The 25,115-nt window shown below is 45.3% G+C and overlaps 1 protein-coding gene across 1 annotated transcript; it reads right to left on the bottom strand.

Moving 5' to 3' along the window:
* Positions 1 to 266: 266 nt before the first annotated feature.
* LOC139234622 (sialic acid-binding Ig-like lectin 9) lies at positions 267 to 25,115 on the bottom strand. Its single transcript, XM_070865309.1, is given in 9 exon segments — positions 267 to 419; positions 2,692 to 2,794; positions 4,483 to 4,578; positions 8,791 to 8,874; positions 11,305 to 11,397; positions 15,284 to 15,581; positions 20,132 to 20,449; positions 20,452 to 20,493; positions 25,076 to 25,115. Coding segments are annotated over 9 exon segments (1,227 nt in total).

Genomic DNA, 25,115 nt, shown 5'->3' with positions numbered 1-25,115 from the left:
AATTATTGAAAAGTCTATCATATAACTGTGTGGGAAAGAAGTGAGAGAGGGCTTATAGGTTGGCCCATGGACATGGTCAGATGCAGTTTCAACTAGGCATTTAGTTATGTGAAATGTGCAGCTATGAGATGGCTCTGTGCTTCCCTTGCAGGGTCACGATGACGCCGCCGCCTTCTGCATGGCTGCCCACCCATATCCTGCTCATCCTCCTCCACAGCTGGCACTGCTGCCTTGTTCAACAATGGCTGTGCCCTCATGATGGCCAGCTAATGGAGCATGCAGCTCACCACCACAAATATAGATTTACGCTCAGACGAGTACTGCTTCACACCCCATGAGTAGTCCAGGCAATGGAACATGTGTTTGAGAATCCCAATCGTGTGCTCGATGCTGGCCCTGGTGGCCGAGAGACTTTCACCCTTAGAGGACGAGACCAGGAAATTAGTAATGGGGAACATGGAGATGGCAGAAACTCTGAACAAATACTTTGTGTCAGTCTTTACGGTTGAGGACATTAACAATATTCCAACAGTGGATAATCAAGGGGCTATAGGGGGGGAGGAACTTAACACATTCACAATCACTAAGGAGGTGGTACTCAGTAAGATAATGGGACTAAAGACAGATAAATCCCCTGGACCCGATGGCTTGCAGCCTAGGGTCTTAAGAGAAGTAGCGGCAGGGATAGTGATGCATTGGATGTAATTTACCAAAATTTCCTGGATTTTGGGGAGGTCCCAGCAGATTGGAAAACTGCAAATTTGACGCCCCTATTTGAAAAAGAAGGCAGACAAACAGCAGGAAACTATAGACCAGTTAGCCTAACATCTGTGGTTGGGAAAATGTTTGAGTCCATTATTAAATAAATCGTAGTTGGACATTTGGAAAAGCAAAATTCGGTCAGGCAGAGTCAGCATGGATTTATGAAGGGGAAGTCATATTTGACAAATTTGCTGGAGTTCTTTGAGGATGTAACGAACAGAGTGGATAAAGGGCAACCAATGGATGTGGTTGGACATCCAGAAAGCATCTGACAAGGTGTCACATAAAAGGTTACTGCACAAGAAAGAAGTTCACGGGGTTGGGGGCAAAAAATTAGCATGGATATAGAGGATTGGCTAACTAAAAGAAAACACAGAGTCAGCATAAATGATTCATTCTCGGGGTGGCAATCAGTAACTAAGTGGGGTGCCGCAGGGATCAGTGCTAGGACCCCAACTATTTACAATCTATATTGACAACTAGGAAGAAGGGACCGAGTGAAACATAGCCACGTTTGCTGACGATACAAAGATGGGAGGAAAAGCAATGTGCGAGGAGGACACAAAAAATCAGCAAAAGGACATAGACAGGCTAAGTAAGTGGACAAGAATTTGGCAGGTGGAGTATAATGTTGGAAAGTGCGAGGTCATGCACTTTGGCAGAAAAAAATCAAAGAGCAAGTTATTATTTAAATGGAGAAAAATTGCAAAGTGCTGCAGTACAGCGGGACCTGGGGGTACTTGTGCATGAAACACAAAATATTAATATGCAGGTATAGCAAGTGATCAGGAAGGCCAATGGAATGTTTATTGCAAAGGGGGTGGAGTATAAAAGCAAGGAAGTCTTGCTACAGTTGTACAGGGTATTGTTGAGGCCACACCTAGAATACTGCGTGCAGTTTTGGTTTCCATATTTACAAAAGGATATACTTGCTTTGGAGGCAGTTCAGAGAAGGTTCACTGGGGTGATTCCGGAGATGAGGGGGTTGACTGCTGAGGAAAAGTTGAGTAGGTTGGGCATCTACTCATTGAATTCAGAAGAATGAGAGGTGATCTTATCGAAATGTATAAGATTATGACGAGGCTTGACAAGGTGGATGCAGAGAGGATGTTTCCACTGATCGAGGAGACTAGAACTAGAAAGCATAATCATAGAATAAGGGGCTGCCCACTTAAAACTGAGATGAAGAGAAATTTATTCTCAGAGGATTGTGAATTTGTGGAATAGGCTGCCTCAGAGAGCTGTGGAAGCTGGGACATTGAATACATTTAAGACAGAAAGACAGTTTCTTAAATGATAAGGGAATATTGAGTTGTGAGGAGTGGTCAGGGAGTGGACCTGAGTCCATGATCGGTTCAACCATAATCGTATTAAATGGCGGAGCAAGCCCGAGGGGCCGTATGGCCTACTCCTGCTCCTATTTCTTATGTTCTTATTATAGGCATGCTGTGCAGCAGTTCTAGGGTTGCGAAGAGGAATCATGAGCCAAGTGCTCAGTGCATAACCCTTGTCACCGAGCACCAGCCACAATCTTGATTTGGACCAGTGAAGAAGTCTGACACACGGGTCTGCCGCAGTATGAAAGAATCGTGGCTGGTGCCAGGAAATTGGGCATCCACTTGCATAATTTTATGGTTGTGGTCGCAAACTCGTGGGAAATTGAGGGAGTGGAATCCCTTGCAGTTTTGGAAATGCTCAGCAGTGTGTTGGGGTGCCCTCAGACCGACATGGGTGCCAGCAATGACCCGCAATGGTGGGAATCCAACTGTTTGTCCTTTCTCATAGGGAAGGAGATGTAATCGGCCCTCCTCCAATAGAGACCATTTGTGACCTCCCGTATTGATGTATCGGCCACAAACTGTGAGATGGAGATATCCACAGTGGCAGCTTGGAAAGATCAGGGTGAAAGTAGCTCAGGGTTGTCCTCACCCATGTTTGTGGCTCCAAGGCTGCCTGAAGGAGATTGCAGAGCTCCGTCACTATGTCCTTGTGGAAGCGTAGTTTATAGAGGCACTGATCGTTATTCAGGTCCCTGTATGAGAATTGGTGGTGGAAGATGCTTTGTCGATATGGCCTTCCGCCCCAACGTCTGTGCAGCCGTCTTGCTCTCTGTTGTGCCTCATTGGCTTCTCGCTGCTGGTCGGCTAGCTGCTCCGCCTCTGCAGGCTGCTGCTGCCCAGCATCTGCCTTCGCTGCAGTCTGCCTCCTGGCCTGCTGGCCCAGTATCTTGTGCGGAGGGTGGGGGGTCTGTATACCTCACTCTCCTCCTTAGGGGATGCCCTTGATGAGGGCCTTCCTATAGCAGCTGTCTATCCTCCCCTCTGTCACCAGCTCCCTGGCCCCCTCCATGCTGGATTACAATGATTCCAATGGTCCTTGCCCGCTGCCTCTGCAGTCGTAGGACCCGGTGCAGCTTTCTCCCGCTTGCCCAGGTGGCACGCACAAAGTGCAGGAGGCGTTGGCCTGCCAGCACTGCCACCATTTCCAAACCCTCCCCAAGCCCAGCCATCTTGATGTCGGCTTCCTGTTCTGCAGGTCGAAGCCCCTCCAACACTATCAAACAATCGCACACTGTGGTCGCGCACTGGTTCACAAAGATGGGAAAAAGTCACCGACACAAATCCATTAAAAACCAACACACCTTTAAGGAATGCTGGCAGTGTGCATCAGGCACTATGCTCCACCCAGAAAAACCTATTCTTCGTACTGTCGAGCGGTCACAAGATTTTTCGAGCGGAATGTTGCTTCCGGCCTGAGAACTCGGTAGTGCACACTCTGATGATGCACTGAGGAGTGCTGGCCAGCAGCACGGTGGACATGGGGGAAAGCAGTGCAGTGATGCTCACTGACAGGAAACCGCGGCAAGGCAATTAGGTGAGCGGCGGTCATTCCACGAAGTCGGTGGTCATTCCACTCCGCGGCATGGCCGCCGATTTCCCATGGCAACAGACCATAAGGGAAGGGGCAATTTCGGCACCATACTCTCCAAATGAGTTTCTGTCCAATGCGCCCCGTCACAAGGATCACGGTACTGAATGATTGTCCACTCATGTTCCATGATAATTTCCTCTTGGTACATCTTGTTCCATACAATTTATAGTTTTTGGTTACTACGCATTTTCTGTTAAAATATAATCAAAAATTCTATGAAACACAATACATATTAACAGTTTTGTATTGGAGCTGGCCCAGCTCTTTCTATTATCACTGACTGTAGTGATTCTACATTCACCCACTGTCCAGGGATCACCATTGTTTCTTTCACAGCTTTGCTGCATTTATCGACTGTAAAACAAGGCAGTATGTCTGAGCCGTGCCGCTCAGACCTGCTTCACAGTCACAGTCCATACATGGGCTTTGCAACTTTCTCGGGCAACTTGCTAAAGATTTCAGGAAATGTGTTGTGTTCAATGTTAGACCGTCAGAGAGGCACGGAGACCACAGACACATTTACTGATAATCAGAAATTATACATTTTCACCATCGATGAACTGAACCGGGAGAGAAGTGCTGTGTTCCCTGTAAACAAAAAGGAAAGTGTTTTATAGAAGCTGACCACTTGGAATCAAGGATGACTTAACAGAACCCCAGAGTGTGAAAAGCCCCTCGCAGTCCGCAGTGACTCAGAACAGTCGGTGTGTGGTTTGCTCTTGTGTTGCTCTGACAGGAAACACCTGGCGTTGTGGTGAGTTCTGTGCTCGCGTTTTGTTGACTGCTCACCTGAAATATTGACATACTGCTGCTAAACATTTCATCTCGGATTTGAACTTAGGCCGCATATCGTTCAGCGGGTCAATGCATCGGGGGAAATCATATCTGGATAAAGTCATTCATTCAGTGGAAATGAATGACACTTAGTGTGTGCAAATAAACGTATCCCCGAAAAATATCAATAGGTCAGGATAAATAGATGGCTTCTGAGTCCAAATCAATTAGGAAATTCAGGAACAACAGGAGCAACGATTCTCCCTGTGCTTTTGAAGAGAAATAGAAGAATCCAGGAGAAAATCAGGTATATTTGTGTATTTCTCTACATATAGGTCAATGGAACATTAACGCTGTAAAATATCTAATACAATCAGGGAGAATGCAGCTTGTATCAATGAAAATGGTTAACTAGTTCTAGTCTCCCCTATAAGTGGAAGCATCCACTCTGCATCCACCTTGTCAAGCCCCTCATAATTTTCTATGTTTTCATAAGATCACCTCTCATTCTCCTGAATTCCAATGAATAGAGGCCCAAACTACTTAACCTTTCCTCATAAGTCAATCCCCTCATTTTTGGAATCAACCTTGTGAACCAACTCTGAACTGCCTCCAAAGCAAGTATATCCTTTTGTAAATATGGAAATCAAAACTGCACGCAGTATTGCAAGTGTGGCCTCACCAATACCCAGTACAACTGTAGCAAGACTTCCCTGCTTTTATACTCCATCCCCTTTGCAATAAAGGCCAAGATTCCATTGGCCTTTCTGATCAGTTGCTGTGTCTGCATACTAACCTTTTGTGTTTCATGCACAAGTACCCCCAGGTACTTTGCAAACTTTCTCCCTTTAAGTAATAACTTGTTCTGGATTTTTTTTCTGCCAAAGTGCATGACCTCACACTTTCCAACATTATACTCCATCTGCCAATTTTTTGCCCACTCACTATGTCCTTTTGCAGATTTTGTGTGTCCTCCTCACACATTGCTTTTCCTCCTATCTTTATATCGCTGGCAAACTTGGCAACGTTAATCTCAGTCCCTTCCTCCAAGTCGTTAATATAGATTGTAAATAGTCGGGGTCCCAGCACTGATCCCTGTGGCACCCCACTGGTTATTGATTGCCAATTGAGAATTTATCCCTACTCTCTGTTTTCTATTCATTACCCAATCCTTCATCCATGCTAATATATCACCCCCAACCCCATGATCTTTTATCTTGTGCAGTAATCTTTTATGTGTCACCTTGTCAAATGCCTTCAGGAAGTCCAAATACACTACCTCCACTGGTTCCCTTTTATCCACCCTGTTCGTTACATCCTCAAAGAATTCCAGCAAATTTGTCAACATGACTTCCCCTTCATAAATCCATGCTGACACTGCCTGACCGAATTTTGCTTTTCCAAATGTCCTGCTACTGCTTCTTTAATAATGACCTCCAACATTTTCCCAACCACAGATGTTAGGCTAACTGGTCTATAGTTTCCTGCTTTTTGTCTACCTCCTTTTTTAAATAGGGATGTTACATTTGCAGTTTTCCGTTCTGCTGAGACCTCCCCAGAATCCAGGGAATTTTGGTAAATTGCAACCAATGCATCCACTATCCCTGCCGCTACTTCTCTTAAGATCCTAGGATGCAAGCCATCAGGTCCAGGGGATTTACCCACCTTTAGTCCCATTATCTTTCTGAGTACCACCTCCTTAGTGATTGTGATTGTGTTAAGTTCCTCCCCCCACCCCCCGCATATCCCCTTGACTATCCACTGCTGAATTGTTATTAGTATCCTCAACCCTAAAGACTAATACAAAATATTTGTTCAGAGTTTCTGCCATCTCCATGTTCCTCATTACTAATTCCCTGGTCTCATCCTCCAAGGGACCAATATTTACTCTAGCCACCCTTTTCCTTTTTATATACCTATAGCATTATTGCTATCTGTTTTTATATGTCGTGTTAGTTTACTTTCATATTCATTTTTTTAATCATTCTTTGTTGACTTTTAAACGCTTCCCAATCTTCTGTCCTCCCACTAGCCGGTGTTCCAAGCTGTAGCGTCCGCAGTGAGAGTAATGTCAACCTGAGGTAAGTGAGTAAGATTTTTATTTTTTGCGATTTATATTGTGCTGCCATGAGTTATTTATTGGGAATGTTTTTGATGTGTTCCCCACCTCCCCCTCCCACGCACCCCCCCTCCGGCCACCGAGGCCTCTCTAAAGTGGTCCGAGACCGGCTGTATAGCTCGCAATTTTCTTCTGGTCAGCCGGCCGAGTGGCGTAAAAGAGGTGTGCAACACATCCCTCAGTGCTCCACTCCAAAAGGCTGCGCCCAGCTGGTGAATTTTGTGTAAAGTCTATAGGTAACAAAGGCATGGATAAGGGCTTCAGCAGCAGATGAGCTGAGACAAGGGTGGAGACGGACGATGTTACGGAGGTGGAAATAGATGTTCTAAGTTATGCTGTGGATATGTGGTCGAAATCTCATTTCAGGGTCAAATATGACACCGAGTTTGCGAACAGTCTGGTTCAGCCTCAGGCAGAAGTTGGGGACAGGGATGGAGTCAATGGCTAGGGAATGGAGTTTGTGGCGGGGACTAAAAACAATGGCTTCGGTCTTCCCTATATTGAAATTGAGAAAATTTCTGCTCATCCAGAACTAGATGTCGGACAAGCAGTCTGACAATTTAGAGACTGTGGAAAGTCCATATAAATAACATCTATAGACATTTCCTTACGTAGCACATTAGTTACCTCCTGAAAACATTCAACTCGGTTCGTTAGACATGATTTACCCTTTACGAAACCAAGCTGGCTCTTTCTGATCAGTTCATATTTGTCCAAGTGCTCAGTCACTCTGTCCATAATAACAGATTCTAGTCACTTCCTCACAACACACGTTAGAATAATAGGCCTACAATCACCAAGTATTTCACTCTCATTCTTCTTAAATAATGAAGCGACATTTCCAGTCCAAGGGGACAGGAGCGTAGAAAATGAGGGATGGAAGGAGGGAAGGAGTGAAGGAGAGAGGAGTGGAAGGAAGGATGCAAAAACTAACAGATAACAGGGTGTTGGGATAAATGGGTCATTTTCCACTTGGCAAACTCTAACCTGGGGTGCCGCAGGGATCGGTGCTGGGGGCTCAACAATTTACAATCTATATTAATGACTTGGATGAAGGGACCAAGTGTAATGGATCCCAATTTACTGATGATACAAAGATGGGTGGGAAAGTAAGGTGTGAGGCGGACACAAAGAATCTGCAAAGGGATATAGACAGGCTAAATGAATGGGTAAACATTTGGCAGCTGGAGTATAATGTGGGAAAATGTGAGTTAATCCACTTTGGCAGGAAAAATAAAGAAGTCAATAATTATTTAAATGGAGAGTGATTACAAAATGCTGCAGTACAGAGACCTGGGGGTCCTTGTGCATGAAACACAAAAAGTTAGTACGCAGATACAGCAAGTAATGAGGAAGGAAAATGGAATGTTGGCCTTTATTGCAAGGGGGATAGAGTATAAAAGGAAGGCAGTCCTGCTACAACTGTACAGGGTATTGGTGAGAACACACCTAGAGAACTGCGTAGAGTTTCGGTCTCATTATTTAAGGAGGGATATACTTGCATTGGAGGCAGTTCAGAGAAGGTTCACTCGGTTGAGTGCTGAGATAAAGGGTGTATAGTTTATGAATAACAGTTCGCCTATTTAGAACTGAGCTGAGAAGAAATTTCTTCTCTCAGAGAGTCGTAAATCTGGAATTCTCTGCCCAAGAGAGCTGTGCAGGCTGGGTCACTGAATATGGGGAGCGGTCAGGGAAGTGGAGCTGAGCCCAAGATTAGATCAGCCATGATCTTACTAAATGGCGGAGCAGGCTCGAGGGGACAAATGACCTGCTCCTGCTCCTATTTCTTATGTTTTTAAGTTCTTATCAAGCAAGTTGGGAAGGAGGGAGAGAGGGAAGAATGCAAGATAGGAGGGAGGCAATGAAGTCTAGTAAGAAGAAAGATAGGAATGAGAGGAGGGATGGAGAGAGAGAAGGGGGTTCTTAATGCAGACGGAGCCTTGGTTTAAGGTCTCATCCAAAATATGGCGCCTCCAACAGTGCAGTGCTCCCACAGTACTGCACTGGGAGTGTGGACCTTGATTACGGGCTGCTGGACTTTCCTCATCCCTTGTACTACAAAGATGTCCTGTACGATAGACTTGAGTCCCAAGCCCACATCTCAATAGTATGTAGAAATCTTTAAAAGGCATTAATCATTGGAGTCTTTCTTAATAAAGTCGACGTTGGTGCTGGAATTGAATTACATTCATTGCATTACTTACAGAGGCCCATCCAACTGCTCGCTTGGGGAATAATTGCTGACACGCACTGCTTGGGCTGAATGGCTTCTTCCTGTGCTGCTCACTCTGTATTCAATTAGAAATTGTTGATATATCATTGCGAGTCTAATCAGGAAGTGGGCAACTAATGAGAAAACATCACTTATTTGAAATGAACGATCATAGTCTTGTATTGTCAGAAAACTTGTCAGAAAGCATGACGATATTCCAATGTAACGCTGGGCAGCCGTTGACAAGGAGTATCGATTCAATGCTCACTCCAGAGGGCGAAGGGGCTGTTCAGCAGGATGCTGCCCAGAACCCCCGGGAGATGTGAGAGACTGCGGAAAACATAGAAACATAGAAAATAGGTGCAGGAGTAGGCCATTCGGCCCTTCTAGCCTGCACCGCCATTCAATGAGTTCATGGCTGAACATTCAACTTCAGTACCCCATTCCTGCTTTCTCGCCATACCCCTTGATCCCCCTAGCAGTAAGGACCTCATCTAACTCCTTTTTGAATATATTTAGTGAATTGGCCTCAACAACTTTCTGTGGTAGAGAATTCCACAGGTTCACCACTCTCTGGGTGAAGAAGTTCCTCCGCATCTCGGTCCTAAATGGCTTACCCCTTATCCTTAGACTGTGACCCCTGGTTCTGGACTTCCCCAACATTGGGAACATTCTTCCTGCATCTAACCTGTCTAACCCCGTCAGAATTTTATATGTTTCTATGAGGTCCCCTCTCATTCTTCTGAACTCCAGTGAATACAAGCCCAGTTGATCCAGTCTTTCTTGATAGGTCAGTCCCGCCATCCCGGGAATCAGTCTGGTGAACCTTCGCTGCACTCCCTCAATAGCAAGAATGTCCTTCCTCAGGTTAGGAGACCAAAACTGTGCACAATACTCCAGGTGTGGCCTCACCAATGCCCTGTACAACTGTAGCAACACCTCCCTGCCCCTGTACTCAAATCCCCTTGCTATGAAGGCCAACATGCCATTTGCTTTCTTAACCGCCTGCTGCACCTGCATGCCAACCTTCAATGACTGATGTACCATGACACCCAGGTCTCTTTGCACCTCCCCTTTTTCTAATCTGTCACCATTCAGATAATAGTCTGTCTCTCTGTTTTTACCACCAAAGTGGATAACCTCACATTTATCCACATTATACTTCATCTGCCATGCATTTGCCCACTCACCTAACCTATCCAAGTCGCTCTGCAGCCTCACAGCATCCTCCTCGCAGCCTTCAATCCCATCAATTTCCCCAACACAATTTCCCGGCTAATAAGGATTTCCCTCAGTTCCTCCTCCTTACTAGACCCCCCGACCCCTTTTATAACCGGAAGGTTGTTCATGTCCTCCTTCGTGAATACCGAACCAAAGTACTTGTTCAATTGGTCCGCCATTTCTTTGTTCCCCGTTATGACTTCCCCTGATTCTGACTGCAGGGGACCTACGTTTGTCTTTACTAACCTTTTTCTCTTTACATATCTATAGAAACTTTTGCAATCCGTCTTAATGTTCCCTGCAAGCTTCTTCTCATACTCCATTTTCCCTGCCCTAATCAAACCCTTTGTCCTCCTCTGCTGAGTTCTAAATTTCTCCCAGTCCCCAGGTTCGCTGCTATTTCTGGCCAATTTGTATGCCACTTCCTTGGCTTTAATGTGAAAGGGGAGGGAGAGACTGAGGATGAGAGGGAGATCATAAGAGGAGAAAGGAGAGGGTGAATGAGACATGGAAAGAGGAAGGGAATGAGAGAGACAGGTAGGAGAGTCTGCAATCCAAATTTCAAGACCATGCCTGGGAATAAAACACATCAAAAGCCATTTATAAGCATATCATTTAATTCTGGCTCTCAACCTTTGAAAAGTTGGCCCCTCCTGATCCACTTTATGCACAAAGGATTTGGGGTGGGGCTTGACCACATGAAGAAAAGAAAAAAAGATTTGCATTCTATACTGCCTTTTATGTCCTCAGGATGTCCCAATGAACTTTATAATCCAGGCCGATACTCCCAGTGCCAGTACTGGGGGAGCGTTGCACTATCAGAGGTGCTGTCTTTCAGATAAGGCATTAAACCAAAGATTTCTCTGCCCTCTCAGCTGGATGTAAAAGAACCAACGGCCACTATTTGGAAGAGGAGCAAGGGAGTTGTCCATGGTGTTCTGGGGCCAATATTTTTCCGGCAACCAACATCACAAAAAAATAAATGAACTGATCATTTATTTCACGAGCCTTTGTGGGAGCTTGCTGTGCTGGAATTTGCTGCCGTGTTTTGCTAGTTTACAACAGTGAGTACACTTCAAAAGTATTTAATTGGCTATAAAGCATTTTGGGACATTCTGAGCTCATGAAAGGCATTGTATCAATCACAGAGTAATCGAAATTTATGGCACAGAAGGAGGCCATTCGGCCCATCGTGTCTGCACCAGAAAATAAATGCAAGTTCTTTCTTTAAGGAGTGAAGATTGCAGTAAGGATTTTCAAAAAAAAGTTAAACCTTTACTCTTACTTTCTCACACACTTAAAGATTAAGAATCCAGTCAGTTCAACACTCAAAATGATTCCAGCAGCAATGAATCCTACTTTCCACACATTGGAGTCTCTGCCTGTAAAACAGTTTACTGCAGTACAGTTTTAGAATGGTGCTCCGATGTACTTATACTTATTCTGAAATTGAGAAGTAATAGCTTTATATGCTATATCTATATATTTAATATCTATGCATTTAAGATATCCTAATGTAAACCACATTCCCAGTCACTCTCCGAGGTCACATTCTGATTGGCTGTCTCACTGAGGAATCCACGAACACCAATAATCATGGGCGATTTTAACCTTCACATTGATTGGAAAAAGCAAATTGACCAGGGTAGCCTTGAGAAAGAGTTCATAGAGTGTATCCGAGATAGTTTCCTTGAACAGTACGTTGCGGAACCAACAAGGGAGCAGGCTATCTTTGATCTGGTACTGTGTAATGAGACGGGATTAATAAACAATCTCCTAATAAAGGATCCTCGAGGAATGAGTGACCATAACATGATTGAATTTCAAATTCAGTTGGAGGATGAGAAAGTTGGATCTCTAATCTGTGTCCTAAGCCTAAATAAAGGAGACTACAAAGGTATGAAGGCAGAGTTGGGAAAAGTGGATTGGAAAAAGAGATTACAGACTGGGACGGTTGATGAGCAGTGGCCGACGGTTGAGGAGATATTTCATAACTCACGACAAAAATATATCCCAAAGAGAAGGAAAGGGAAGGGATAACCATCCGTGGCTAACTAAGGATATAAGGGATGGTATCAAATTGAAAACAAGGGTATACAATGTGGCCAAGACTAGTGGGAGGCCAGGCGATTGGGAAACTTTTAAAAGCAATCAAGGAATGACTAAAAAAATAATAAAGAGGGGGAAGATAGATTACGAAAGTAAGCTAGCACGAAATATAAAAACAGATAGCAAGAGTTTCTTCAGGTACATAAAAAGGAAAAGAGTGGCTAAAGTAAATGTTGGTCCCCTCGAAGATGAGACTGGGGAATTAATAATGGAGAACAGGGAAATGGCAGAGACTTTGAACAAATATTTTGGGTCGGTCTTCACCGTAGAAGACACTAAAAACATCCCAATAGGTGATAATCAAGGGGTGATAGGGAGGGAGGAACTTAATACAATCACTATCACTAAAGAAGTAGTACTCGGTAAAATAATGGGACTAAAGGTGGACAAGGCCCCTGGACCTGATGGCTTACATTCTAGGGTCTTAAAAGAAGTGCCTGTAGAAATAGTGGATGCATTGTTTGTAATCTACCAAAATTCCCTGGATTCTGGGGAGGTCCCAGTGGATTGGAAAACTGCAAATGAAACATCCCTATTTAAAAAAGGAGGCAGACAGAAAGCAAGAAACTATAGACTGGTTAGCCTAACATCTGTCATTGGGAAAATGCTGGAGTTCATTATTATGGAAGCAGTCACAGGACATTTGAAAAAGCATAATTCAATCAAGCAGAGTCAGCATGGTTTTATGAAAAGGAAATCATGTTTGACAAATTTGCTGGAGTTCTTCGAGGATGTAACGAGTAGAGTGAATAAAAGGAAACCATTGGATGTGGTGTATTTGGATTTCCAGATGGCATTTGAAAAAGTGCCACATAAAAGGTTACTGCACAAGATAAAAGTTCATGGGTTTGGGGGTAATTTATTAGCATGGATTGAGGATTGGCTAATTAACAGAAAACAGAGAGTCGGGATAAGCGGATCATTTTTCGGTTGGCAAACAGTAACTAGTGGGGTGCCACAGGGATCGTGGCTCGGGCCTCAAATATTTACAATCTATATTAATGACTTGGATGAAGGGACTGAGTGCAATGTAGCCAAAATAATGATGATACAAAGATGAGTAGAAGGACACAAAAGGATATAGACAGGCAAAGTTAGTGGTCAAAAATTTGGCAGATGTCGTATAATGCGTGGGAAGTCGGAGGTTATCCACTTTGGCAGAAAAAATAGAAAAGCAGATTATAATTTAAATGGAGGAAAATTGCAAAGTACTGCATTACAGAGGGACCTGGGGGTCCTTGTGCATGAAACACCAAAAGTTACTAATCAAAAGTAATCAAGAAGGGAAATAGATTGTTGGCCTTTATTGTAAGGGGTTAGAGTATAAAAGCAGAGAAGTCCTGCTGCAACTGTACAGGGCATTGGTGAGGCCACATCTGGAGTACTGTGTGCAGTTTTGGTCTCTGTATTGATTCCAAAGATGTGGGAGTTGACTTAAGAATGAGAGGTGATCTTATCGAAACATAACATAATGAGGGGGCTCGACAAGATGGATGCAGAGAGTATATTTCCATTCATAGGGGAATCTAAAACTAGGGGTACAGTCTCAGAATAAGGGGCTGCTGATTTAAAACTGAGATGAGGAGAAATTTCTTCTCTCAGAAGGTTGTAAATCTGTGGAATTGTCTGCCCCAGAGAACTGTGGAGGCTGGGTCATTGAATATATTTAAGGCAGAGATAGACAGATTTTTGAGCGATAAGGGAATAAAGGGTTATGGGGAGCGAGTAGGGAAGTGGAACTGAGTCCATGATCAGATCAGCCGTGATCTTATTAACTGGCAGAGCAGGCTTGAGAGGCCGAATGGCCTACTCCTGCTCCTATTTCTTGTGTTCTTGAGCTTTCTCTAATCATGATTGGCATTCCATCGCTCAGATTCCGATCACCAGCAAAGACGAACTGAGCAGATTCAAACTCTGGAGCAACTGGATTAATCGGGGTGGCAATAGCAGCTCTTGGGTGTGTGCACAGGCAAGTGTGTGTACATAATTGTGAGAGTGCCAAGTGTGAGTGTGTGCAAGTGTGAATGTGAGTGTGTATTTGTATGCAAGGATTAGTTTGCATGTGTGTGTCTGAATCTGTGTCTGTGTCTCTGTTATGTGCATATGTGTGTCTCTATATGTGTGCGCTTCTGTGTGTGTGTATGACTGTCTCTGTGAGTATGTTTCTGTGTTTCTCGATTTGTCTGTGTATGTGTGTGTGCCTGTGGATATGTAATAGCAGGTGACTCCTCAATCACACAGAACTGTCACTTGCTCTTACTAACACAGTTATGGCCAAAGTCTCCTGTATATATTAATTTGTAGTTGGAGAGGTATGAAAGTATCTGTACACTCACGGTCCAGTGATGGTTATGGCCCTCTCCACCGCTCCACATTCATTCACTGCCACACACTGATGGTACATCCTGGGTCGCTGGAGACTGTGAGGAAACTCCAACCAAAGCTCATTGTTCTAATTTTTCCTGTTCATTGTGACACCGAGAGGTTAGAAGCTGGGAAGCTCTCCACAAAGTAGAATATCACTGCAGAATTCCCTTGTTATAATGATCGATGAATTTTTAATCATTGCAAGAGAAGTAATGGAGAGATTGCGTGGTGCTTCTGAAAACAAATAAAAATCAGTTAACTTACACTGGCTGTGACGCAATTTGAGAGATGATGAGGGGATAGGTGATCATAAAGCATGTAATCCAGGTCAACACATTAGTGTAGTACTGTCGGAGCGGCAGTACTGAGGGAGCACTGCATTGTAGGAGGGGCAGTACTGAGGGAGCGCTGTAATATCAGAGGGGCAGTACTGCGGGAGTGCAGCACTGTTGGAGGTGCAATACTGAGGGATTGCTGCACTGTTGGAGGTGCAGTACTGAGGGATTGCTGCACTGTTTTAGAGGTAGAACTGAGGGACCGCCGCACTATCGGAGGGGCAGTACGAGGGGAACACCGCATGAGAGGTTAAACAGAGGCCCCATCTGCCCTCTCAGGTGCATGTTACAGATCCCATGACACTATTCAAAGAAGAGCTCTGTCCGGTGTCCTAGCGAATATTTTTCAGTAAAAAGACAAGATGATCTGGTCACAACCACATTGCTGTACGTGGGATGTCGCTGTGCACAAAGTAGACTATAACGGGTAATGTAGAATAAAGGATGTCATACTTATATTGCAGAGTTCGTGCGACGGTCGGCTCCAATGAAAGAGATGGATAACTGACTCTGCAGGTGAGAGTTTGCTCATAGTGTTTGAGTGATGAGATCAGGGTCAGAACAGAAATATATGTCAGAGTGACGCCATGATGACTTACACTGTTTGAGGCTGACCAGGGTATGTCAGCGGCAGTGACCGATATTAAGACAAGTGCTGTTCCATTGCACGTGGTGTTGTAGGTGAAGCTTATGTCCACATGCTTTCCGGCAATAATTCCAGCAGGAAATATCGTGGGTGTATCTGTGAAATCTAACGCACAGAAAATGGATTATTTTTGATAAATATAACACGAAGCATCAATTCCAATAGAAATCACAGTCCCGTGAGAGAAAGTACTTTTACAAGGATTATACCAGAACTGAGAGGTTACAAGGAACAGGAAAGGCTGAACAGGCTGGGGCTCTTTTCTGTAGTGAAGAGAAGGCTGAGGGGTGACCTGATAGAGGTCCTTAAAATTATGAAAGGGTTTGATAGGGCAGTCGTTGTTTCACTTGTGAAGGAGACCAAAATTAGGGGCCATAAATATAGGATAGTCACTGATAAATTCAATAGGAAATTCAAGGAGAAACTCATTTTCCAAGAGAGTGCAGATAATGTTCTTTTTTTATTAATTCACAGGATATGGACATCGCTGGCAAGGTCAGCATTTATTGCCCCTGAGAAGGAGGTGGTGAGCCGCCTTCTTGAACCACTGCAGTCCCACGTGGGGGAGGTGCTCCCACAGTACTGTTATGGAGAGAGTTCCAGGATTGTGACCAGTGACAATGAAGGAACAGCGATATATTTCCAAGTCAGGATGGTGGGTAACTTGGAGGTGGTGACGTTCCCATGCAGCTGCTGCCCTTGTTCTTGTAGTTGGTAGAGGTCGTGGGTTTGGGAAATGCTGCAGAAGAAGTCCTGGTGAGTTGCTGCAGTGCATCTCGCGACAATGTGGAATTTGCTGCCACAAGGAGAAGTTGAGACGAATGGATCAGATGCATTGAAGAGGAATCTAGATAAATACACGAGGAAGAATAGAAGGTTTAAAGTAGGGTGGGAGGAGGATCATGTGGAACATAAACACCTGCATCGATCAATTGGGCTGAATGGCCAGTTTGGGTGCTGTAGCCGTTGAGTAACTCTGAGTAACTCCATGTAACTCTGTGTAACTATGTAAGAGAAATGACTCTCTAATTTTAAGGCTTGGTGGTGTGTCTGTCACTGTGCTTAATGCACTTTCTCTCCGAGACCCTTGAATTCACAATACTGGGTGGGCATGGAGGAGCAGCTCACAGCTCAGGGAGCACTGTCCCATCACTCTCTGAGATCTGGTCACTGATCTCTTTACAGTTTGTGAGAGTTTTGCTGTGTGTGAATTGGTTTCCATGTTTCATAAGAACATAAGAAATAGGAACAGGAGTAGGCCATCCAGCCCCTCGAGCCTGCTCCGCCATTCAATATCATGGCTGATCTGATCATGGACGCAGCTCCACTTCCCTGCCCGCTCCCATAACCCCTTATCGTTTAAGAAACTGTCCTTTTCTGTCTTAAATTTATTCAATATCCCAGCTTCCACAGCTCTCTGAGGCAGCGAATTCCACAGATTTACAACCCTCAGAGAATAAATTTCTCCTCATCTCTGTCTTAAATGGGCGCCCCCTTTTTCTCAGATTATGCCCTCTAGCTCCAGTCTCCCCCATCAGTGGAAACATTCTCTCTGCATCCACCTTGTCAAGCCCCCTCATAATCTTATGAGTTTCGATAAGATCACCTCTCATTCTTCTGAATTCCAATGAGTAGAGGCCCAACCACCTCCACCTTTCCTCATACGTAAACCCCATCATCCCCGGAATCAACCTAGTGAACCTTCTCTGAACTGCCTCCAATGCAGCACCCCACCAGTTACTGGTTGCCAATCAGACAATGAACCATTTAACCCGACTCTCTGTTTTCTGTTAGTTAGCCAATCCTCTATCCATGCTAATATAATATAACCAGAAAACATCAGGACTGGTTTGATGAAAACGATCAGGAGATCCAAGAACTAGTAGATCGTAACCGCAGAGCATTTCTGAGCCTCAAGCAACAACCCAACTCGGGAACTACAAAGCAACGTTACAGACGGCTCAAGGCTGAGGTCTAACAAAAAACCCGGGACCTAAAGAACAGGTGGTGCATGGAGAAAGCACAGGTGATACAACAACTAGCCGACAGCCACAACATGCGAGGATTCTTCATCGCAGTCAAGGCCACCTACGGTCCAAACTCCCAAGGACCCACCCAACTCCTGGCCAAGAATGGGGGAACACTCATCAAGGACACCAAGGCTGTCAGGGCCCGCTGGAAGGAGCACTTTGAAGATCTCCTCAATCGAGACTCTGCCTTTGACTTGAGTGTTCTCAACTCCATCCCGCAGCATGCAACCCACCACCACCTCAGTGAATCCCAATGCTGCACGAGGTCGGCAAAGCCATAAAACAGCTCAAGAACAACAAGGCTATGGGTGCAGATGGCATTCCTGCTAAGGCGCTAAAATATGGCAGAGAGGCGCTGTTGGAGCGGATACATGACCTCATCTCTCTCATTTGGAGGGAGGAGAACATGCCGGGAGATCTCAGAGATGGAGTGATCGTGTCCATTTTGAAAAAGGGAAACAAATCCGACTGCGGCATCTACAGGGGAATCTCCCTGCTGTCAACCACTGGGAAGGATGTCGCTAGAGTTCTCCTCAACCGTCTTCTCCCTGTGGCCGAGGAGCTCCCCCGGAGTCACGGTGCGGATTTCGTCCCCTACGGGAGCAACGGACATGATCTTTGCAGCACGACAACTGCAGGAAAAATGCAGGGAAAAGCGCCAGCCCTTATGCATGGCCTTTTTCAATCTTACAAAGGCTTTGAGACTGTCGACCGTGAGGGCTTATGCAGTATCCTCCTTCATTTTGGAATCCCCCAAACGTTTGTCAACATCCTTCGGCTGCTCCACGATGACATGCAGGCCGTGATCCTTACCAGCAGATCCATTATAGACCCATTCCACGTCCGAACCAGGGTCAAACAGGGCTGCGTCATCGCTCCAACCCTCTTCTCAATCTTTTTCGCCGCCATGCTCCACCTCATTGTCAACAAGCTCTACGCTGGAGTGGAACTAAACTGCAGAACCAGTGGGAAGCTGTTTAACCTACACTGCCTCCAGGCTAGGTCCAAGTTCACCCAAACCACTGTCGTTGAACTGCAGTACATGGACGACGCCTGCGTCTGCACATTCTGAGGCTGAACTCCAGGGTATAGTCGATGTATTCACCGAGGCATATGAAAGCATGGGCCTTACTCCACCAGCCTGTCCTCGCCGCACAGCACTGCCCCCCAGTCATCAAGATTCACACGTGGCCCTCGACAACGTGGACCACTTCTCATACCTCGCGAGCCTCGTCAACAAAGGCAGACATTGATGCGGTGATTCAATATCGTCTCCAGTGCAGCCTTCATCTGCCTGAGGAAAAAGAGTGTTCAAAGACCAGGCCCTCAAACCTACCACCAAGCTCATGGTCTACAGGGCTGTAATAATACCCGCCCTCCTCTATGGCTCAGAGGACAATGTACAGAAGACACTTTAAGTCACTGGAGATATATCCACAAGATCCTGCAAATCCCCTGGGAAGACAGACACACCAACATCAGTGTCCTCGCCCAAGCTAAATCCCCAGCATTGAAGCACTAACCACACTCGATCAGCTTCACTGGGCAGGCCACTTAGTTTGCATGCCAGGCACAAGACTGCCTGAGCAATTGCTCTACACGGAGCTCCTTCATGGCAAACGAACCAAAGGTGGGCAGCGGAAACGTTACAAGGACTCGCTCAAAGCCTCCCTGGTGAAGTGCGACATCACCACTGACACCTGGGAGACCCTGGCCGAAGATCGCCCTAGGTAGAGAAAGTGCATCGGCGAGGGCGTTGAGCTCTTCGAATCTCACCGCTGCGAGTGTGATGAGGTCAGACGCAGGCAGTGGAAGGAGTGTGTGGTAGTTCAGTGCCACCCCCACTTCCCCCGACGAATATCTGTCCCACAAGTGACAGGGTCCGTGGCTCTCGTGTTGGACTGTTCAGCCACAAAATGACTCACTTTAGGAGTGGAAGCAAGTCTCCCTGGATTCCAAGGGACAGCCTATGATGATGCTGATGATTACCCCCAAACCCGTGAACTTCATCTTGTTCAGTAACCTTTTATGTGGCACTTTGTCAAATGCTTTCTCGAAGTCCAAATAAACCACATCCACTAGTTCCCTTGTTTGTTACATCATCAAAGAATTCCAGCAAATTTGTCAAACATGACTTCCCCTTCATAAATCCATGCTGACTCTGCCTGACCAAATGTTGCTTTTCCAAATGTCCTGCTCCTGCTTCTGGATTGCAGCATTTTCCCAACCACAGATGTTAGGCAAACTGGTCCATAGTTTCCTACATTACAACAGTGAATACACTTCAAAATGTACTTCATTGGCTGGGAAATGCTTTGGGAGGGCTTGAGGTCATGAAAGGTGCTACAGAAATGCCCCCTCTTTCTTTTGTCTATGTCAGACTTTTAAACATGATTGGAGAGATAGACGGTTGTCGATAACCTGTTAACATTGCCGGACACAGTCAAGACATTTAATCGATTTGAGGCTGCTTTGGGACTGAACTAGAAGGTAGCACTACATTACTGATGATCAGCCGTGGCGTTCCAATAATCTGTCTTTATTGTTAATATGTAATTGCCAGTTTATGTTAGTTCCCATTGACTGTTGAATGTGAATGGGGAGTAGTTATAACACAGCACTTACCAGAAACATGAAGCCGTGTTACAGGGAAGTCGTTAAACTTATCACTGTTTGCAATTTCAATTCTGAAAAGATAAGAGCCTGAATCTTCCTGTGTGATGTTGTTTATAATCAGGGAACAGTCGCCATCTTTCAGGTCTTCAGACAGCGGGGTCCGATGGTGTAAACTTACTGACTCGTGATTACGATACTCGGAGTGAAAGGCTGCAGACGATAATATCCATTCATCATTCTTAAACCAGAATCCACCTCGCAGTTGGCTTGCCAGATGCGATGGATAACTGTAATGATATGGAATCTGCATAACTTTCCTCTGCTGTTCACATTTTGTGGAGTGTCGACTTTCCACTCTTGGGACAATACAGCTGAGGAGAAAAATATCAATATTTAGCGCAGGATGGCTTGTCGATCCACTGGATTCACTTTCCACCCCCTCCATCACAGGCATACAGTGGCTGCAGTGTGTACCATCTACAGGACAAGCAGAGAACTCCCCAAGGTTACCCTGACGGCATCACTCAGAAGGACACGTGCAGCAATGTTCTCCAGGTCACACAACATCCTACCTTGGTCATTTATCACTATTGCTGCATCGTCGCTGGGTCAGTATCCTGGAGTTCTCTACCTAAAACCATTGTGGGAGCACCTTCAGCATAAGGACTGCAGTGGGTCAAGGATAAGGCCCACCACCTCCATCTTCTTAGGGCAACTCGGTGGGTATATGACATCTACTACATGACCTTATCTACTTCTTCTGTTACTTCTTCAAAGAATTTAATAAGTTTGGTTGAGCATGATCTTCACTTTTGAAATGTATTCTTTTTTTATATTTTCAATTTCTAGATGTATTTCTGTTACATCTTTGAGTAAAGATTCCATTATCTTTCCTAACTCTGTTGTTAAACTAATGGTCTATAGTTCCCTGGACTTGTTCGATATCGCTTTTTAAATGTAGGAATAACATTAGCTGTCTCCCAGTCCTCTAGCGCTGTTCCCTTTTCTATTAAATATGTATATATATATATATATTTAAAAGAAAAAGTGTCCCTGCTGTCCCTTCCAAGCTGATTTTAGCATGCGCAGGTGCATTCCATCTGGACCAGGGGTTTATAATCTCAGTTTCACTATTTTATCAATTAGCTCTGCGCCCCCACCCCACTGCCTTTCTTTTTTAAATGTTGATAACTTTTTGATCTATTTTTCGAACGTCATGTCTGCCCCGTTAGTCTCCCTGCTAAATATGCAAAAAAGAATATAAAACACTATATATCATAGAAACTTACGGCACAGAAGGAGGTAATTCAGCCCATTGTGTCTGTGCCAGCTGAAAGAGCTATCCAGCCTAATCCCACTTTCCAGCCCATGTTCTGAGGTTGTAGAGGAGTACTGGGGAGGAAGGGTTGGGCAATCAGGATTATAGTGATGCCACATGTCGAACAGACTCAGTCACATTGCCCTTGGATGCCACACCAACCTGTGTTCATGCCTTTTCCTCAACGTGCAATGCTTCTATATGTGAAGACAACTTTTACCCAACAGGTAACTCCACCAACCTAACGGATGGAAAGGAGTCCTGGACATGGGAGTGGACAAGTTCATTCTCCGTTGGCTTAAAGACCTCAGGACCCTGTTTAGTCAAGCAATGTTTCCACCCAACACAATGCCTAAAAGATGCACCAATCGAGATATATTCTATACTTGTTTACAAGGAACAATGGATTAGGATCCCTCAGAACTCACAGCATTAACACTATCATGAGTCACTAATTAGCCCAACCTTCCTGTTTGCTCTTCATCTCATCTGATTGGCTAAGCTGATTCATTCTACTTGGCAAATTTTGGATCCTCATTGTCAAAGGAATCACTTTGAATCCTCATTGTCTGAAGGATTATTTTAGATACAAAGCCAGGTTGATTCCAATACATCATTATAGACTGACTGGATCCTGCGCGGAGGGGAGCGGGCAGGTTGGAAGCCTCCTCGTAGGACTGCTCCTGGGCCTGGCCAAGGTGGCCATTAACCAGTCCAGGCAGCGGGCAGTCAAGGGGGTTGTTCAGCCCGAATGCCTACCTCTCTTGCGCGGTTATGTTCAAGCCAGGGTGCCCCTGGAGATGGAGCACGCGGTGTCCACCAATACGCTCGTGACCTTCCGTGAGAGGTGGGTGCCAGAGGGACTGGAGTACATCATCACCCTCGGCAACTAAATTTAAATTTGATTAAGTTTATGGTCAATAGTTAATTTATTTGTCAGTTTTAGTGCCCTTTTAATAAGGCGGCATTTGATTTACTGATCAACTAAAATAGTTGTAGACTGACTGATTCCCGGCTCAGCACTGGCCCTGCTCCAGCAGACACTTGATCCACAGTCGCAAAGTGCTTCCAGCCTGAGCTCTGAATGTGTCGGAGGTGCAGACGTGTTGGGCTCATGACTTTCACAGACGGTCTCACTGCGTGTTTGTTAAACTGAACTGGACCACACAATAAACATTGATGTCAAACACCTCTTGTTCCCTGTCCTTCTGCAATATTCATGGTTTCAGCTGGAAAGGAAACGATTTGCCGATAAGGAAAAAAAAAATACTGCGGATGCTGGAAATCTGAAATAAAACAGAAAATGCTGGAAATACTCAGCAGGTCAGGCAGCATCTGCGGAGAGAGAAACAGAGTTAACGATTCAGTTTGATGACCTTTTGCCACAACTGGAAAAAGTTAGATATAGACCAGGTTTGAAGTGAATGCAGGGGCAGGGAAAGGGTGGAGGGGAGGAAAGAACACAAGTGAATGACTGTGATAGGGTGGAAGACAGGACAGATTAAATGACAAAAGGTACGACTGTACAAAGCAAAAGGAGATTGTCATGAAACAAGTAAAAAAAACACCTTCCAGCCTATCGCAGCCCTTCCCTTTTGTTCTTTCCTCCTCTCCCACCTTTCCCTGACCCTGCACTTGCTTAAGACCTGGTACATCTCTAACTTTTTCCAGTTCTGACAAAAGGTCATCGACCTGAAACCGTAATCTGTTTCTCTCTCCACAGATGCTGCCTGACCTGCTGAGTGTTTCCTGCATTTCTTGTTTTTATTGCTGATGAGGAACTTATTTCATAGAATCAAATAATCTTACAGCATGGAAGGAGGCCATTTGGCCCATCGTGCTTGTGCCAGCTCTTTGATGGAGCTATCCAGTTAATCCCAATCTTTCGCTCTTTCCCCATAGCCTGCAAATTCTTACCCTTCAAGTCTGTATGCAACTCCCTTTTGAAAGTTACTATTGAATGTGTTTCCACCTCCCGTTCAGGCAGTGGCTTCCAGATCATAACAACTCGCTGAATGAAAAAATGCTCAACTCCCCTTGCCTTGGACCGAAATCATCACTGAACAGTGAGCCGACATTTTATTTTAAGCAGCGAGTTGTTGTGATCTGGAATGCACTGCCTGAAAGATTCAACAGTAACTTTCAAAAAGGGAATTTCAATCAATTCTTGAAAGGAATTTTTTTTGCAGGGCTCTGGGGAAAGAGGTGAGTGGGACTAATTAGACAGCTCGAGCAAAAAGCTGGCATAGGCACAATAGGCCAAAAGGCCTGGTTCTGTGCCTATCGTTTTATGATTTTATGAAATTTAACTGCACAGGACATCAGAGACAAGCAGAGCAACTCTCGATAGATTGGACTTTTATAGACTTCCTGGCTTGAATGCTTTTTATCTTTAAAATGTGTTGCATCCTTATCATGGTTCTGATTAGGGTGAGAATGGGCAGGAAGGTTGAGGCTGAACTGCCTATTTATTCTAAGTGCTGCAGTGTTGTCATCATGGAGACATAACTAAAATTAGGATCTCTGTGCTCCTCCAATTCTGGCCTCTTGTCCATCCACGAGGTTTTAGGAGGAAATTCCAGAGTTAGATTCGAGACGGCTGAAGGCGTTGGTGGTGCGACGAAAATCGTGGAGGCACAAGAGAAAAGAACTGGTGGAATGCAGAGATCTGAGAGGGTTTTAGAACCGGAGGAGGTAGAGCTAGGCCATGGAAGGATTTCAGCACGGCGGTGAGGACGTTAAATTTATGGGGGGATAAATTAGCCTGGTTTGCACCTCCCATTAGCACCTCCAGGAGGCGGTAATGGGGCGCGAAGGGTTTACCAACCGGGTGCAGCAGAATCACCGACGCACGGGTGGGATTGCGCTGGCGCTAAAACTTACCGAATCGATCTCTTGCATCCTGGTGATCGTGGCAGCGCCCCGTCATCGCCCTGGATGTAAAATTCGCTTCTGCCCCCTACAGCATTGCCGGGCATCAACAACGCGTAGCTGCAGGAGGCGTTGCCACCTCGGCTGGCCGCTTGGGGAGAGCTAATTAAAGCCAGTGGTGGTCAGGTAGGGCAAGTTTGAATTATGTCCCCAGTGTGTTGCAGTTTGCTTTTTTTGGACCTCACCATTGCTTAACCCTACACTCTCTCTGAGTGCTTGGGGCTGTTATGCGCGTATCGCAGGTGCCATCGCCCAACAGACGCAGCCTTAGGAGTCAATCAACTCAGTATTGGCCCTTCCCTTTAAGGGAGGGAAGGAGCCTGTACAACCGGCAGCATTGCACAGAACATCGTGCAGCACTCTGCCGATACTGCCCCTCTCACTCACTTTTGCACTCTAAGGGAAGCGGTAGCGCTTGTCTCAGCACTCCACTTCACTCTTGGAGCACGAAAGCAGAATTTCCTGGCAGAATCAGATCTTTAGGACCAGGCAACACTTTTGCGCTCCCACAGAAATTATCGCCCCAAAAAGGACATTGTGCAATTTGTGGCCCGAGCTGTTGCCGGACAAGGAGCCAATGTATGTCAGTGAGCACATGGGTGATGGGTGAATGGGACATGGTGCGAGCTAATACACTGGGTAACTGCTGAAGCAGAAAATAATCAGCATAAACTTTTGCACCATCAAGCTGAGAATTATATTACCTTGGAGAAGTCACATGAGGAAGTAAGATTTCTTGACCAT

This window comes from Pristiophorus japonicus, chromosome 22 (assembly GCF_044704955.1).
Source record: "Pristiophorus japonicus isolate sPriJap1 chromosome 22, sPriJap1.hap1, whole genome shotgun sequence".
NCBI lineage: Eukaryota > Metazoa > Chordata > Chondrichthyes > Pristiophoridae > Pristiophorus > Pristiophorus japonicus.
Note: the sequence above shows the minus strand (reverse complement) of the source record. Positions and strands in the feature narration are given on the sequence as shown.